A 15497-nucleotide genomic window follows, 5' to 3' on the forward strand; every position below is an offset into this window, starting at 1 on the left:
TACAGGTTTTGGTCCCCAGGGGATTTTCTCTGTCTTTTTTTTAATGTTTGCATCCGAGTTAAAAATATTGCTTGAAAATATTCTTCATCTTGCCGACTGAGTTTTTGGGCGCTTGGTGCCTTAAATTTTGCACGGAAAGTGTGTGCCGCTCGCCTCACCCTAGTCTCGGCTTTGCTAATTCACAGGATGGCTGTGCGAGGATTAAAGGAGACGATTCTGGAAATGCAGGGGACATAACAGTGCTGATAATAGCCCTCGTCGTAATAATGGGTAATCCTCTTAATACATTCTATGTCAGGGAAGCTAATCTGAGGAATATATATTTCGTTTAACCTCAGCAATTTATGAGGCAGGCAGGTAGCATTATTATTCCCCCTTTTCAGAAAGGGAAACTTTAAAGGCACAGAGAAGTTAAGGTACCAGCTCAGGGTCACACAGCCGAGGTCCTACCCATGCCCTGTGTCTCCTTGGAGCCCAGGGGCCTGGGATCGTGCCCCCACTGCACAGGAGACTTAGGGAGGAGAGGGTCAGAGGTCATACGGCCTTTCTGTGTGGCCAAGGTCAGGACGGGGACAGAGCGGCCCACACCCACAGGCGGAGCCAGCGGGAGCTTTCCCACAAGCTGACCCGACTGGGGGATCTCCAGATCAGCTCTGGGACAATGAACCCCCCCCCCCCACCTTAGTCCTTCCGCGTCGCGCCGCGCCCCGCCCCCCACTCTGAGGTCTCGGCCTCTGCTCCCTCTCCCTTCTCTGGGCCCTATCTCAGGGATCCTTCGCCCCATCCCCCCACACCCCCTCACAGGCCACTTTCATCACGCGGGCCTTCCGTCCCCTCACCTCCCAACTCCAGCAGGAACCCCCTCCCCTCTCCCCTCGGACTGTTGGCTCCTCCTCCACCCACTCAACTCTTCTCTCTCACTTCGCGCGCCCACCCACTACAGGGATTCCTTGGCCCTTCTCCCCCTCCCGCTCTGGGTGCCCCCTCGCCCCACACCCCTTTCTCTTCAAACTCCCACCTCCACCCTCCAGGGCTCCGGTCTCTCCACTTATAGAACCTCCCCTCCCCCACCCCCTACTGGGATTCCGCCCCCTCCCCTGTACTGAGTGGAACTGTCCTTACTCCATCACGGCTGCTTCTGCGTCTCCTCCACCCCTCAGATCTCCGCTCCAGGAGGGATCCCCGCCCCGCCCCCACCTCCCCCTCTGGGACTTCCCCTTGCTCTTTTCACTCCCCCATCCTCCCCCGGCGGGGCTCCCCCGAGCCCCGTGACTCCCCCGGGGCCGTCGGGGTTTTCCTCACGCGCCCACGTGGGGCTCCGTGGAAAGGTCGCGGCCTGGGCTGGTCCCCGGGTCGGGTCGCCCCCCCGCAACCTGGTTCCCAGGCCCGAGGTGCAGCGCTGAGGGGAGGGGGTGTGTTGCACAGGTGTCGCGAGCCCACTCCGCAGGCTCCGGGCAGGAAGACTGAAGCCGGAGTTCCAGCCGGGCTGCCCTCCTAACCGCCCCGCACCCCCGCCGCAGGGGGTCACCCACTTGAGACTTTGGTAGAACAAGGAGGTGGACGGCCAGGCTTCGCAGTTTCGATTTAGAGGCAAAACGTAGCCGCGTGCCAAGCCCAGCTGGGCCGGGAGCACGACTTCCTGGGGTATTTTTCTGCTGGTTGATTTTAGTTTCAGGAATGAAAAAAATTTTTTTTTCTTCAGTGGAGTGAAGAGGCCCATCCTGGGATGGAGCAGGCTTGGGTGGGGGGTGCCCTCTGGGGAATCCCCAAAGTTCTTCTTGCTAGGCCCGAGCCCAGGGGCAGCTCTGAGCTCCAAGCCCACCTCGCTGTGTGGTCACAGGTGGCCCCTTGACCTCTCTGGAGCTGGGCTGCGGTGGCGGCTGAACAGGCAGGGGCTGCAGCCAGCCCCCCAGGGGTGCGTCTTCATGTGCCCAGAACCTGGGGTTGGCTCCAGCACCGCCAGTAACAGCAGCCGCACGGCGGCCAGGTTTCGTAATAAACCGGTCTTTTAATTGCTACGGGGCAGGACGGCAGGAGAAGAAAAAAAAGAGGCAAAGATTTGTTGGACTTGGGTGGCGCCGGCTGCAGAGAGAAGAGGCACTGTTTTTGCAAGGAGCCTGGAGCGGCTAACTCGGACTTAAGTAACACTTCCTGGTGAGCCTGCAGGAGGGGGTGCAGGGGCACACTGCTGGAGTCTGGGGCTGGGGGGTTGGGGGGGCTGGTCCCTCACAGAGGCTGGATTGCAAATACACAAGAACCCAGAAGCTTTAAAAATTTATTACAAGGCCATCATAGTAGAAGTAAAAATATACGTATCTGTAAGCTTCCCCTCTGTCTTTCAGTGGTTCAAGTAACAAGTGCAAGTAACAAAATAGATTGTCAATATAATGAGTTTGCAAGCTGGGAGTTCATGGGTACAGAGCAACATGAGCCCCTGCTCCCAAGTCCCAAAGTACTGTCCTGGCCTGGGTGCCGACCCTCGGCCAACCAAGGCCCGTTTTTTGCAGATGTCAGCTCCGGTCTCAAGAAGGGTGGGGGCTGCAGTCAGTCCCACCCCACCCCCGTAGTGTGGAGCCCAGGCCCTCCTTGGTGGGGGAAGCAAGCACCTCCCCAACTCCTGCATCTGCTCTGTCACCAGGCCTGAGCTCCCAGGTCCCCTCTCCTGCTGGCCCGGGTCCTGTCTTCTCCTCACACAGTGGCCGCCGCTGGCCCCCGGGCTCCAAGCTTTCCGCCCTGGGGTGGCCGCGCACTCCCTCTCCTGTCTTCAGTCTCCAGCGATCCTGCCCCCGATGGTCTCACGGGTTGGGTTGTTGAGGGGGGGTTGTTCTGGGAGGGAGGGGGGGTCAAATATTTATGTGGTTTTGTGTTTTCGGCAGCAAGTTTCCGATGCCCGGCGGGGTCTCAGCGCTCCTGGAGGGAGATGTAGGGAACCCACTGGTTGTTCCCCCTACTTTCTTCGCAGTAACTGGCCACCTCCACCAGGCCGTGGCTTTTCCAGGTGTCTGTGTGAGGGTTCTGTGGGAGAGCGAGAAGAGGGGGTTCAGCAGGAGCCCCCAGGAGTGGGTGGGGAGTTTCCCTCTCCCAGGGCTCCCATGGGGAAAACAGGCTGGCTCAAAATAACTCTCTGGGTGAAGAGGCCTGGAGGCCAGCGGGTTGCCCACGGGACATGCCAAGCGTGGCTGAGCGCTGAGCTGGTGCACACCGGCCAGCTCCACTTTGTTGACAAACACGGGCCCAGGTGCCGGGTGGGGGTGGGGCAGGGCGGAGACCCAGTTTGCTCACCGTGACCAGGAGACAGTGCAGGTCACGGGCCTCGGTGGTGCCCTGGGTCTCGGCCGGCTCGCCCAGTAGCTGCGCCAAGCGCTGCATCCCCGACACCCGCACGATGTCGATGTCGTTTTCGCAGCAGAAGGACTGAATAAGCGTGAAGTGGATCTGCAGGGCGATGTCGTCCTCCTCTTCCTCGTCGATGGCCAGAAGGCACAGGACCACGCTGTCGGGATCCCTGAGGGGCCAGAGGGGGATGGGTCGGTCAGCTGGGGACTCGGAAGGGCCCCCCTTCCTGTTCGGCGGGGAGTTTGCAAAAGCAGAAAGCAACTGCAGGTGTGCAGGGGATGGCGTCTGCAAGCAGATGCTGGGGTGGGGAAGATGCTCGGTTCAAAGGCCGGGGGTGGGGGTGGGGGGCAAGTCAGGGACACAAACAGGCGACTGTTTGCAAGTGATGTAGCCCTAGCATACTGCAGCCTCCACGCCTCAAAAAAAAAAAAAAAAAACAAGCAGAAAGATCCCCAACCCACAATGGGGACACTTGGGGGTGTCCCAGACCCATGCAAGAGAGGGGTGCAGCAGGGAGATTGCAGAGCGGAGAGGGTCCCCACCCGCGCCCAGCCGGGAGACAGAATCTGACTCACACATTCATCAGCTTGGCCGACTCGTACACCCCCACGGTGAGGCGGTCCTGGAGCTGCGCGGCCACCAGCAACTCCTCCACCGCGGCGCTCACCGTCTGCATCCTAGGGCCAAGGGAGAGCGGAGATCAGCACCAGGCCAGGCACGGGGCGCCCCGTCCCCGCCCGGCCCAGCCCGGCCGACCTCAGGCGGCGGGGACGCCGCTACTTACTTCTGCGCCGCGTTGTCGCACGCCACGAGCTCTTCCAGTGTCATGTTGCAGTTATAATCCACAGTGGAAAACAGCCTTAAGACAGGTTCAAGGAAGAAAATGCAATATCCAAGGCTGGAGAGCCCAAAGCCTTCCCACGGAGACCAAGCGTTAGTTAAGACCTTCGGAAGGCAGCGAAATCCACCCCCAAAAAGGCGGAAAAAAATTGCAAGTGTCTCAGCAAGAATAATCCAAGTAGCAACTCCGTAAGATCCGAGTCCTCGGCGTCAGCGATCTGAGCTTGCAGCGGCCGGCACCGCCTTTTATAGACTAAGAAGTTGGGGGCGTGGCCACGGTGACCCGTTCGCCCCTCCGATTGGACAAAACACAAAGGAGAGAGAAATTCGCGCTTCGGTTGGCCGGCGGCAGGGAGGGGGCGGGGCGCCGCGCGGGGGCGCCCCACGTGGGGGCGAGAGCCGGGAGGAGGGCGCCGGGGGGGTGGAGCCGGGGGGAGCTTGAGTGCCAGAAAAGAAAAAAAAAAGCAGAAGTTTTCTCCTGATTTCCCGGCAGCCGCGCCGCGTTTCGGGGCGCGCGCGGGATTTCCAGCGCGCGAGGCGGCCCAGACTTTCGGGGGGGCCTGGAATCCCCTCCCGGTCCCCGGAGAGTCCCCGGCCCGAGTCTTTCCAGGTTCTGCAGGAGTTTTACACTGAGAGGGAGCCCAGTCTGCAGCCCGATCCCTAGGTGGTGGTAGTGGGGGTCGCACCAGGCTGCAGGGACCCCAGCCCCTGGGTGACTTTACTTTCTGGGCGTTTATGCCCTTATCTGTCTAATGGGAATGCAAAGTTGGCCTCATTAGATTGCAGAGAGTCCTAAATAAAGTGAGGGATGCACAGTAAGCGCCTAGCACGCGGTGGTGGCCGCAGGAGGCCGCCTCTAGATCCCCAAAATTGCAGGCTGCGAAGGCGGCCTCAGAGTTCCCACCTGTCCTATGACAATGCACACCGCCCTCATTGGGTTGCAGGAAACATTAACTAATAAGTGGAGTACACAAGCGGCACTTGATAAACGTCGCCTGGTAGTCTGGGAGGTCGCCTCGAGTTCCCCAGAACCAGGGGCTGCAGAGCCCAGGGCCGAGACCCGGTGCCCCCTCTACAATCCTGCGAGTTTCAGGGTGGGGCGCGCGTGGGAGGCGCAGGTGGCTCGGCCTCGCAGGCTCCACGCCCCCTGCAGGCGCCTCGCATTGCAAGGTTTGACTGCCCCTGTTCACCGCGCCTCTGTTGGGGGAAATCCAGGCTCGAGAGAGAGCGAGGGGAGCCGGTTCATCTGTGCGCCACGCGCTGCCACCTTTGCGCGCTGCCAGCTTGGCGCGCTTGCTGTGATGGTGGCCGCTTTTATTCCCTCCGGTGTGGGCGCTGAAAGTATAGAGCGCCCACTTAGTCCCAGGCTCTCCGTATCACGGTTCATTGAATCCCTAAGAACCCGGGAAGCATGGGCTATGCTCATCTGCAGGATGCAAAAGGGTAGACTGAGGTTTGGTGAGGCCTCCACTAATCCAAGGCCCCGGTTAGTTCGTGCTGGAGTTACACGTGTGCGCCAGGCGCGGCCGCGCGCTCGGACAGCCGCCAGCCACGCCATCTCCCTGGGAAAGCAGTTCACGAGCCAGGCGGGCAGGCCCGCGTGGGACTGGCTCCCACGGTCGATCGGGGGCTCCCGTATGACTCAGCTGCACCCCCACCCCCGCCAGCCTGGGGTCTGGCCTCGGCCTCACGGCTTGATTCCCCCAGCTCCCCGGCCCGCGGTCCCGCTGACGCATCGCGCCGCCTCCGTGCCGCCCACCGTGGAGGCGCGAAATGTCCCGGGCCCTGCGAGGCGCGGCGGCGCCACCTGGTGTCCACGCGAGGTCCCTGCGTCCGCAGTTCCGGAAGGGACCAACCGGCGGGGGCGGAGTGTAGAGGAGGTGAAAAACCCGGAACGGGTGACAAATAACTTTATAGATTTAATTTTTTAATCAAACTAACTGCCTAGGCTACTGTGGGGTTTTTTTTTAATGGTAAAATATGCACGATATTTATCATTTCGATATTTGTAAGTATACCAGTGCATGATATACATGCACAATGCTGGGCAACAATCACCGTGATCTAGACCCAAATCTTTTTTATCATCCCCAGAATAAACTCTTGGGAATGGAACACGAGCTACCCCCATCTCCTGACACGCACCATTGACTTTTTGTCTCTATGAATTTGATCCTTTAGGGACTTCGTATAAATCGAGTCATACTGTATTCGTCCTTTGAGTCTGGCTTACTTAACTGAACGTAATATCCTCAAGACTCATCCACAGTTGTTCATTCATGTGTGTGTCACAATTGCCCTCTTTTTGAAGCTGAATAATATTGGACTGTATAGATGGACTGCATTTAGTTCATTCATCTGTTGATGGGCACATGGGTTGTTTCTACCATTTGGCTATTGTGCACCCCATTTTTTGTCAACAAAGTTTTATTGGGACCAAGGGCAGGGTATAGAGTAAGGGAATCAACGTACTCACCTCAGGCACAAATTTTAAAGGAATGCCATAAAACTCAGTCATCAATATAATATTATAGGGACTTGCCTGGCAGTCCAGTGGTTAGGACTCTGTGCTTCCACTGCTGGGGAGAGACAGGTTTGATCCCTGGTCTGGGAACTAAGATCCTGCAAGCCACATGGTGAGGCCAAAAGAAAAAAAAAAGATAAACAATATCTTAATATACTATTCTTAACCAAAATCTATGCCCCAAGACTCCCATCCATGATGAGCAAAAATCAAGGTTTTAAAACAAGCATTATCTGACAGGGTCGGGGGTAGAGGGCAGGGAGGTGAGTTGTTCACTTGCAAGGTTAAATCCTGGCTTTATTTCCAATTTTGAGCTTTTCTTCATCATGATTTTTTTTGCATTGATTTTTATTTTTTAAAATGTTACATTAAAGTATTTATCTTGGGACGTCCCTGGCAGTCCTGTGGTTAAGACTCTGTGTTTCCAATGCAGAGGGCATGAGTTTGATCCCTGGACAGGGAATGAAGATCCCACATGCCATGTAGCATGGCCAAAAGAGGAAAAATAAATAAATGAAATATTTCTCTTGATGATTGAGCTTCGGGCACCCTCTTAAATTTTGCTCCTAAGGTAGGTGCAACCATGAAAATGTCCCTGTCTGCTCTAGAAGAGGTGACCCTGTCTTCCGAGGGGGAAACCCACACCCTCCTCCTGGAGAACGTGTGAGTTGGGGATTTGCCCAGTCAGAGAATTGAGCATATCCACACTCACCTTGCAAATGAGATTCCCTTGTCTCTAGAACTGATAAACGTAAGTGCTTTAAAATTTAATTTTACATCGCATTCAAGGCACACATAAGAGGACCACCTGGTGGTCCAGCAGTTAGGACTCTGTGCTTCCACTGCTGGGGCATGGGTTTGATCCCTGGTCAGGGAACTAAGATCCCACATGCAGTGGCCAAAAAAACCCACATGGATATGCATAAGAGCAAACTTTTTTTTTTGAGGATTTATTACATGCTAAGCCTTTCATAAGCAGTTTCTCCTTCAGTGCCCAGGACGCAGCCCTGTGTGGTGGGTGCACATTTGCAGGGGGGTGGAATAGAGACCCAGGAAGACCATGCTGTTTATCCAGAGGCACAGAGCTCAGAGCTGTCTGAGGTTATTCCAAGATGGTTTTGAACTGTGGTGTTGGAGAAGACTCTTGAGGGTCCCTTGGAGGCAAGGAGATGAAACCAGTCAATCCTAAAGGAAATCAACCCTGAATATTCATTGGAAGGAATGATGCTGAATCTGAAGCTCCAATACTTTGGTCACCTGCTTTGAAGAACTGACTTGTTGGAAAAGACCCTGATGCTGGGAAAGATCGAAGGCAAGAGGAGAAGGGGACAACAGAGGATGAGATGGCTGGATGGCATCACTGACTCAATGGACATGAGTTTGAGCAAACTCAAACTGAAGGACAGGGGGAAGCCTGGCATGCTTCAGTCCATGGGGTCGCAAAGAGTCAGACACGACTGAGTGACTGAACAACAATTCCTAGATACTCCAGCTATTCCCAGAGGCAGGGGTTAGGACAGGATATGTGGTCCAGAGGGAATGGGCTAGGGGGATGCGGGTCCAGGAGGTCAGACTGGGGACCAGACAAGCAAAGTGAGTTTTGAAGGATGAGGAGGTATTTCCTGGTGGAGCCAGGAAGTGGTCTGCCCAGCAGAGAACACGGCCAGCCTGGCCGGGGCCTGGCCCCCTGGGGAGACACTGATGAGGCTGATTCAGAACGTCTTGGCTTGCCCTGGTGGGACCAGGATGAGGAAGGAAGGAAAATTGTTGGGGAGGCGGGTGCAAAATTTAAAGAGGCACCAAAAACTCGGTCATCGAGATAATCTTTTTTTCTCTCTCTCATTTTTTATCAAGATGGAAATCACATACCATAAAACCCGCCCATCTAGAGTGTCTAGTTCAGTGGGTTTCTGTGGAATCACAAGCTTATGCAACCATCACCAGTAGTCCAGAATTAGACAAACTATTTTCCTTTTTCTTGGCCGCACCACATGACTTGTGAGACCTTAGTTTCCTGACCAGTGATCCGAACCCAGGTTCCCTGCATTGGCAAGTGGATTCTTAACCACTAGACCACCAGGGAAGCGCCCCGCCCCCCCATCCTATCTTGATTTACAATTTTGATAATGTAGTCAGCATGGTGTGGGTTTTTTTTTTTCTTTGCATTTCTTTAAAGTTTTTTAAAATATTTAAGGATGTTTGGAGGTGGGGCCTTTGGGAGGGGTCGCGTGAGATGAGGCCCTGAGGGTGGGGCCCCTGGCATTAGTGTCCTTATAAGGAAAGGAAGAGAGAGCCCAGAGCGCTATCTGCCAGGTGGGGACACAGTGAGACCAGGAACCAGGTCCTCAGCAGGAACCAGCCACACCAGACTTCCAGGACATGGAAGAGTCATGTCTATGATTTAGGCCCCTCCAGCCTGTGGTGTTTCTGTTATAACTCAAGCCCAGTAAGCCAGGAGGGGTGTGAGGGGCTGGGGTGAGGAGCATGGGGCAGGGGCAGTGGGCATGACCAAGGAGACTGCCTGGCTTTGAATCTCCCCCTGACCATCCTGCCACCCCACACCTGTGCCTCAGTTTCCCCCTCTGTGAAATGGAAACAATGTATTACCTAGGATCCTTCTGAGCATGGAATGCATTCATTCTGGTCCACACTTAGGAGAGGGCTCTGTGTATGGTGACTGCCCTCTAAGTGGGGGATTTAGGCATTGATTGAAGGCCTACTGGGTGCTGATTCAGCGCTGGGAGTGGTGATAATGCAACTGCTTTGGGTGGCGTGGTCAGGGTGGGCTTCTCTGAGGAGGTGACATTTGAGCTGAAATCTGAGTGTCGTGAAGAAAGTAAGCTAGGAACTTCCGTAGTGGTCCAGTGGGTGGCTAAGAATCCAAGTTCCCAATGCAAGTTGCCCAGGTTCGATCCCTGGTCAGGGAATGAGATCACACACACCACAGCTAAAAGAAGATCTCGAATGCCGTAACTAAGACCCAGCACAGTCATATAAATAAATATTGGAAGGGTCTGAATTTGACTTGGGGTCAATATAGCAAAGGAAACCATTGTCAGGCTTGAAGCAGGGGAGGGGCTGGCCTCTGACATCTTTTTTTTTTTTTTTTTTTCTTTTTGCTCAAAAATGAACAAGACCTGATTCCGGTCCCCAAGGAGCAGCTTCCTTGTGGAGGCGAGTCACCATCTGAACTTGGAGACGCTGGGAAGACAGGATGGGCTGGGAGGAGGTGAACAGGACACACACCAGGTGGCAGAAATGTCAAGGACAAAGGTGAGGAGGCCCGGTCACTTCCGGGGGTGCTGGGGGTGGATAGCAGTAGGCAGGAGGGGCCAGAATGTCTGTGTCTGTGACATCCGGGCGAGGTGCTTGGTAGGGGCCACTCTGCTCTGTCAAGCTCACCTGGTTCCAATCCCATTCCACCCCTCACAAGTTGTGTGTTCTCAGGTTGGTGACCTAACCTCTCTGAAACTCCCTTTTTTCCTGGGGAAATCAAGTTGTGAAAAGGATGATAAAAACCCATGACCTAGACTGGGCTTGGCCTGTGGAAAGAGCACTGTACACCTTCCCTATGGCAATTACCTTGAAAGCCACTTGAAGCCAACCCCCTGTCCCCAGACGCTCATGCCCCCTGCCAAACAAGTTCTCCCTGGAGTACCCAGAGGGCTTCCTCCAAACCCACAGTCTCACCATGCCCCTCTTCTGCTCACCCTTCCCGCTGTTCTCTGATTGTGCCTTTGCCCCTGCCGGTCCCTCCCCCCAACCCAAAACAGAGATGCACTTTTTAAGAAAGGTAAAAGCATGATTCTCGCTTGAATATCCAATCAATATTTGTCAGAGTTTGCAAGGAACTCGTTAACTAATGAAGGGACAGGTAAGATGTCTTCTAGGCCATCCAGAGACTGAATTGAATTTGTTTAGTTGATGCAAAATGATACAGTACAATCGTCCTTTTTCCATGATTTGCATGGATGACTTACATTTACATGATTTACATTTGTATAGATGCATGGAGTTCAACCCATTGTATTTTAGGTGGACATGGTTCCCATATGACAATCCTGACTTCAGATACCAGCTGTAAGTTCATCACGGGTGGAGACTTTTTCACATATGTTTCAGTTTAAAAAAGTATTACATTATAATATTACTTTTTTTTTTTAACCTCACCACTCAGGTTGTGTGATCTTAGTTCCTTGACCAGAGATTGAACCTGTGCCCCCTGCAGTGGAAGTGCAGAGTCCTAACCACTGGACCATCAGGGAAGTTCCCCCAGAGTTTCTTCTTAGGGTAATGAAAATGTTCTAGAATTGATCGTGGCCATGGTTGCATACATCTGTGAATATACTAAAACCACTGAATCATACACTTTAAGGGGTGAGTCATATGAGGTGTGAATTACATCTCAATAAAGCTATTAGAATAAACAACATGGCTGCAATTCTAGGATTTCTTGGCAGACCCATTTCCCTCCCCTTTATCTGAGCTGGGTCTATAATGGCCTTGACCTCAGGGTCCTGAGGGAGGCAACACTGCCAACCATGATCCTTAACTTCAGGAGCAGCTACTGTCTTGCTCTCGGAGGAGATGTCTGAGATTCCTGAGATGTCTCATAGGAAGTCTGTGCTGTACCAATGGGCCCTGGGGAGACCCTGAGGCTACACAGAAGAAAAAGGGGCTGGCGAAGCTATAGGTTGACGGGAGAAGGAGCTCAGATCCCCCAGCCCAGCTGCAAGTTGGACACCAACACTACATGGAAGAACCACTCTGCTGAGCCCCACCTGCATTCCCAACCCACAAAATCATGAGACATCATAAAGTCTGGGGGTAGTTTGTTACACAGCAGTAGATTGGAATCGAAACCTGCAAAGCCTCCTGGCACGTCTGGTTCACATTTAGGATTCTCAGACTCCTGGTGGTTCTGCACAAGAATGTGGCAGTGTGGGCAGGGCTGGCCCCACGCTGATGGTCTGCTGCCTTTGATTTGAGGGTTTGCCCTGGATCATGAGAGTCCTTACCTGCACACAAAGGGCACCTCGGCTCACAGATCCATAGCCCTCCCCCCAAACAGCTGCCCTCTGCCACCTCTGGGTCATGCAGGTGTGCAGACTGGGGACACTGCCTGCCTTAGGAGGATGTACCCTGCATCAGGAGACAAGGAATTCCCGAGTCGTGGGTACCAGAGTGAGGGCTGGAAAAGGAGGTGTGGAGAGAGGTCCCAAAGGGGGACAGGCAGACTTTAAGTGCAACAGTGACCCCAGCCCAGGTAACTACAGTCCCTCACCTGGGGACTATCCAGCATCCTCTCCACCTGTGCTGGCCAGGTAGTAAGCAGCCACCTGAGGCTACCATGCCCTTGAAATGTAGCTGGAGTGATTGAGGAACTGAATTTCAATTGAATTTCATTTTAATGAACTAAAACCCACAAACAGGGATTTCTCTGGTAGTCCAAGGGCTGAGACTCTGTGCTCCCACTGTAGGGGGCCTGGGTTTGATCCCTGGTCAGGGAACTAGATCCTGCATACCATAACAAGACCTATGCAGCCAAATAAATTAATAATTAGTTAAAAAAAAAAAAAACCCTACAAATAGAAATGGTGGAGGGACTTCCCTGGTGGTCCAGAGGTTAAGACACTGTGTTTCTACTGCAGGGGGCAAGGGTTCAATCCCTGGCCAGGGAACTAAGATCCCATATGCAGTGCAGCCAAAAACTAGAAAAGAAAACAAAGAAGTGGTGTAAAATACTTCTCCGTTAAAAACAACTTTATTGTTTCCTTAAATTGTTGAAAATTGAGCATCCAAGTTTTCATAGGCTGAAAGTATGAAAAACAGTGGATTTCAAAGACTTAATGTGAAAAAACAAGAATGTAAAAATATCTCATCAATCATTTGTGTTAATAGAAAAGAATATGAAAAGAATATATATACATAAATATATATAAAGTCGTGTCCAACTCTTTGCAACCCCATGGACTACACAGTCCCTGGAATTCTCCAGGCCAGAATACTGGAGTGGGTCGCCTTTCCCTTCTCCAGGGGATCGTCCCAACCCAGGGATCGAACCCAGCTCTCCCACATTGCAGGTGGATTCTTTACCAGCTGAGCCACAAGGGAAGCCCATATATATTTATAACTGAGTCATTTTGCTATATGGCAGAAATTAACACAACACTGTAAATTAACTATACACTTCAATAAGTTTTTTAATACTTTGATAAAATTTTTAAAAATTGTGTATGTTGATTATAATGTTGGTTAAAATATTTGGGGTATGTTAGGTTAAGTAAAACATATTAAAAATTAATCTCTCTCCTTTCCTTCAGTCTTTAAAGTACTGACTAAAATATTTAAAGTAATGTGTTAGCCGTTCAGTCTTGTCGGACTCTTTGTGACCCCATGGACTGTATCCTGTCCATGGGATTCTCCAGGCAAGAATATTGGAATGGGTTGAGGTTTTCTTCTCCAGGGAAATCTTCCGACCCAGCGACCAAACCCAGGTCTCCTGCATTGCAGGCAGATTCTTTACCATCTGAGCCACCAGGGAAGCCCCAGAATAATATAAATGGCATTCTATTGGTGTTCTATTTTTTTTTTCTTGAGGATATTCCTTTTTTAAAGTGAGATATAATTGAGATATAACAGTGTGTAAGTTTCAGGTGTTGATTTGATACATTTATATGTTACAGTATGATTACCACCAAAGGTTAACCTCTCTATCCAGGTCACATAATTATCATCTCTTTTTTTTTATGGTAGGATATTCTGTTTGTGTTGGAACCATGTTGTTCTGCACAGCAGTCTGAGGGAGGTTGTGTATTTCATTTTTGAAACACAAAACATATCAAACAGACAAAGAGCATCTATGTCTTAGGCAACCTTAGCCTAAAGCATAGAAACATTCACAACTACCAGGCTTCCAGAACACAACCACCATGCTGACTTCTGGGTTAACCACGTCCCCACTTTTCCTTTCAGTTCTCTAATATTTATAGCACCCTGAAATAACTATACAAATGGTAGCCTACTGGAGCTAGTCTTCTGCACTTTGTTTTTTACATGCTCTTTTGTTTAGGTGGTCATTCTGGGCATTCACTTTTACTGCTGTATAGTGTTCCACTGTGAGTCTACACAAAGGTATCAGTGTATTCTGTTTTTAAATCTTTTAAAATTTGTTATTATTTTTTGGAGGGGGCAGGCTGCATGGCTTGTGGGACCTTAGTTCCCTGACCAGGGATTGAACCTAGGCCACTTAGGCACTTAGTGAAAGTGCCAAGTCCTAACCTACTGGACCACCAGGGAATCCCCTCACACACACCATTTTTTTTCAAATTGAAGTACAATTGACAATGCGCTCATTTCAAATGTACAGCAAAGTGATTCAGTTATACATACATACATATATATATGTATATATATATATATAAATACACACACATATATATATATATAAATTTTCAGATTCTTTTGCATTATGGTATCACAGGATACTGAACATAGTTCCCATGGGTGTGTTCTTATTGAAGGATATTTGAGCTGTTTTCAGTTTTTGTTTCCCTACAACAACAAACAGTGAGGGTTTCGAAACTCAAATCAAGTCCTCTCCTATATGATAAGGAACTAAGTTCTGGGACAATGGCCAGCAAGGATGTATATCCTTTTAACATCAGTACCAGTGTGCTTGGGAGTGGGCCCTGCTCCAGGGGACACCTTCACTGCAGCATCATGAACCCTGGAGCCAGACCACCCAGCTAAATGGCACCCAGCTTCCATGATCAAAGGACCCCCGCACCCCCACCCCCGCCACAACATATTTATGTGTGCATGTGTGCTCAGTCGCTTCAGTGGTGTCCAGCTCCTTGCGACCCCATGGACTGTAGCTCGCCAGGGTCCTCTGTCCATGGGATTCTCCAGGTAAGAATACTGGAGTGGGTTGCCATGTCCTTCTCCATAAGATCTTCCCAACCCAGGGATTGAATCCAAATCTCTTACATCTCCTGCATTGGCAGGCAAGTTTTTTACTACTAGTATCGCCTGGAAAGCCCTACTTATTAATTAATTTTTGGCTGTGCTGGGTCTTTGTTGCACGTGGGTTTTCTCCAGTTGCGAGCGGGGGCTTCTCTCCAGTTGCAATGTGCTTGGTCTTCTCGTTGTAGTGGGTTCTCTTGTTGCGGAGCCTGGGCTCTAGAGTGCAGGCTCAGTAGTTGTGGTTCTGCAGCAAGTGGGCTCTTCCCAGACCAGGAATCAAACCTGTGTCTCTTGTATTGGCAGGCGGATTCCTCACCACTGAGCCACCAGGGAAGCCCATGTACTTATATTCTAACATGCCACTCCTGCCGGCTTCCCAAGGGCAGGGACGGACCTTTGTTCTGGTCACTGGTGTCTGGCACTGGGAGATGTCAATCCACACCTGTTGATTTCATTTTTCCCCCAAGCCCATTTAACAAGCAGCTGTCCCTCCAGTCCTAGCGCTACCCTTCCCCCCAGATTTCAGTTGGAATTTCAGGGTTCCAGCTCCAGGTTCCTGACTTCTGATCCTAGATTCCAGGTTTAGCCTCCAGGCTCAGGAATCCGACCAAACTTGTCCTCCTCTGGGCTCTGAAACAGGGCTTCCCGATCCAGGGTCTAGAACCCCAGCTCCCCAACAGACACGAGAATCAGGGTCCCCCAAATTCAGACCCTTCAATGCGAGTGGTCCCCTCTCCTCCCATCCGGAATCCACGCCCTCCACCCCCACCCCCTAGCTCCAGGTTTTGCATTGAGCCCGCCCCACCCCTCCAGATTCCAGATTCCGCGGTCC

The 15497-nt window shown here is 51.9% G+C and overlaps 1 protein-coding gene and 1 non-coding gene across 2 annotated transcripts; both read right to left on the minus strand.

Annotated features, from left to right (window-relative positions):
* Positions 1 to 2261: 2261 nt before the first annotated feature.
* On the minus strand, positions 2262 to 4405 carry GADD45B (growth arrest and DNA damage inducible beta). Its single transcript, XM_061422772.1, has 4 exons — positions 4121 to 4405; positions 3912 to 4013; positions 3283 to 3505; positions 2262 to 3015 (listed from the first exon to the last, which is right to left on the minus strand). The coding sequence occupies exons 1-4, from the start codon at positions 4162 to 4164 to the stop codon at positions 2902 to 2904; spliced, it is 483 nt and encodes a 160-aa protein (XP_061278756.1). The 5' UTR covers positions 4165 to 4405; the 3' UTR covers positions 2262 to 2901.
* A 6487-nt stretch (positions 4406 to 10892) lies between these two features.
* TRNAG-UCC (transfer RNA glycine (anticodon UCC)) lies at positions 10893 to 10965 on the minus strand. Its single transcript has one exon. It is a non-coding gene; the product is annotated as a tRNA-Gly (tRNA).
* Positions 10966 to 15497: the final 4532 nt, after the last annotated feature.

This window comes from Bos javanicus, chromosome 7 (genome assembly GCF_032452875.1).
Source record: "Bos javanicus breed banteng chromosome 7, ARS-OSU_banteng_1.0, whole genome shotgun sequence".
In the NCBI taxonomy this organism is placed as follows: Eukaryota; Metazoa; Chordata; class Mammalia; order Artiodactyla; family Bovidae; genus Bos; species Bos javanicus.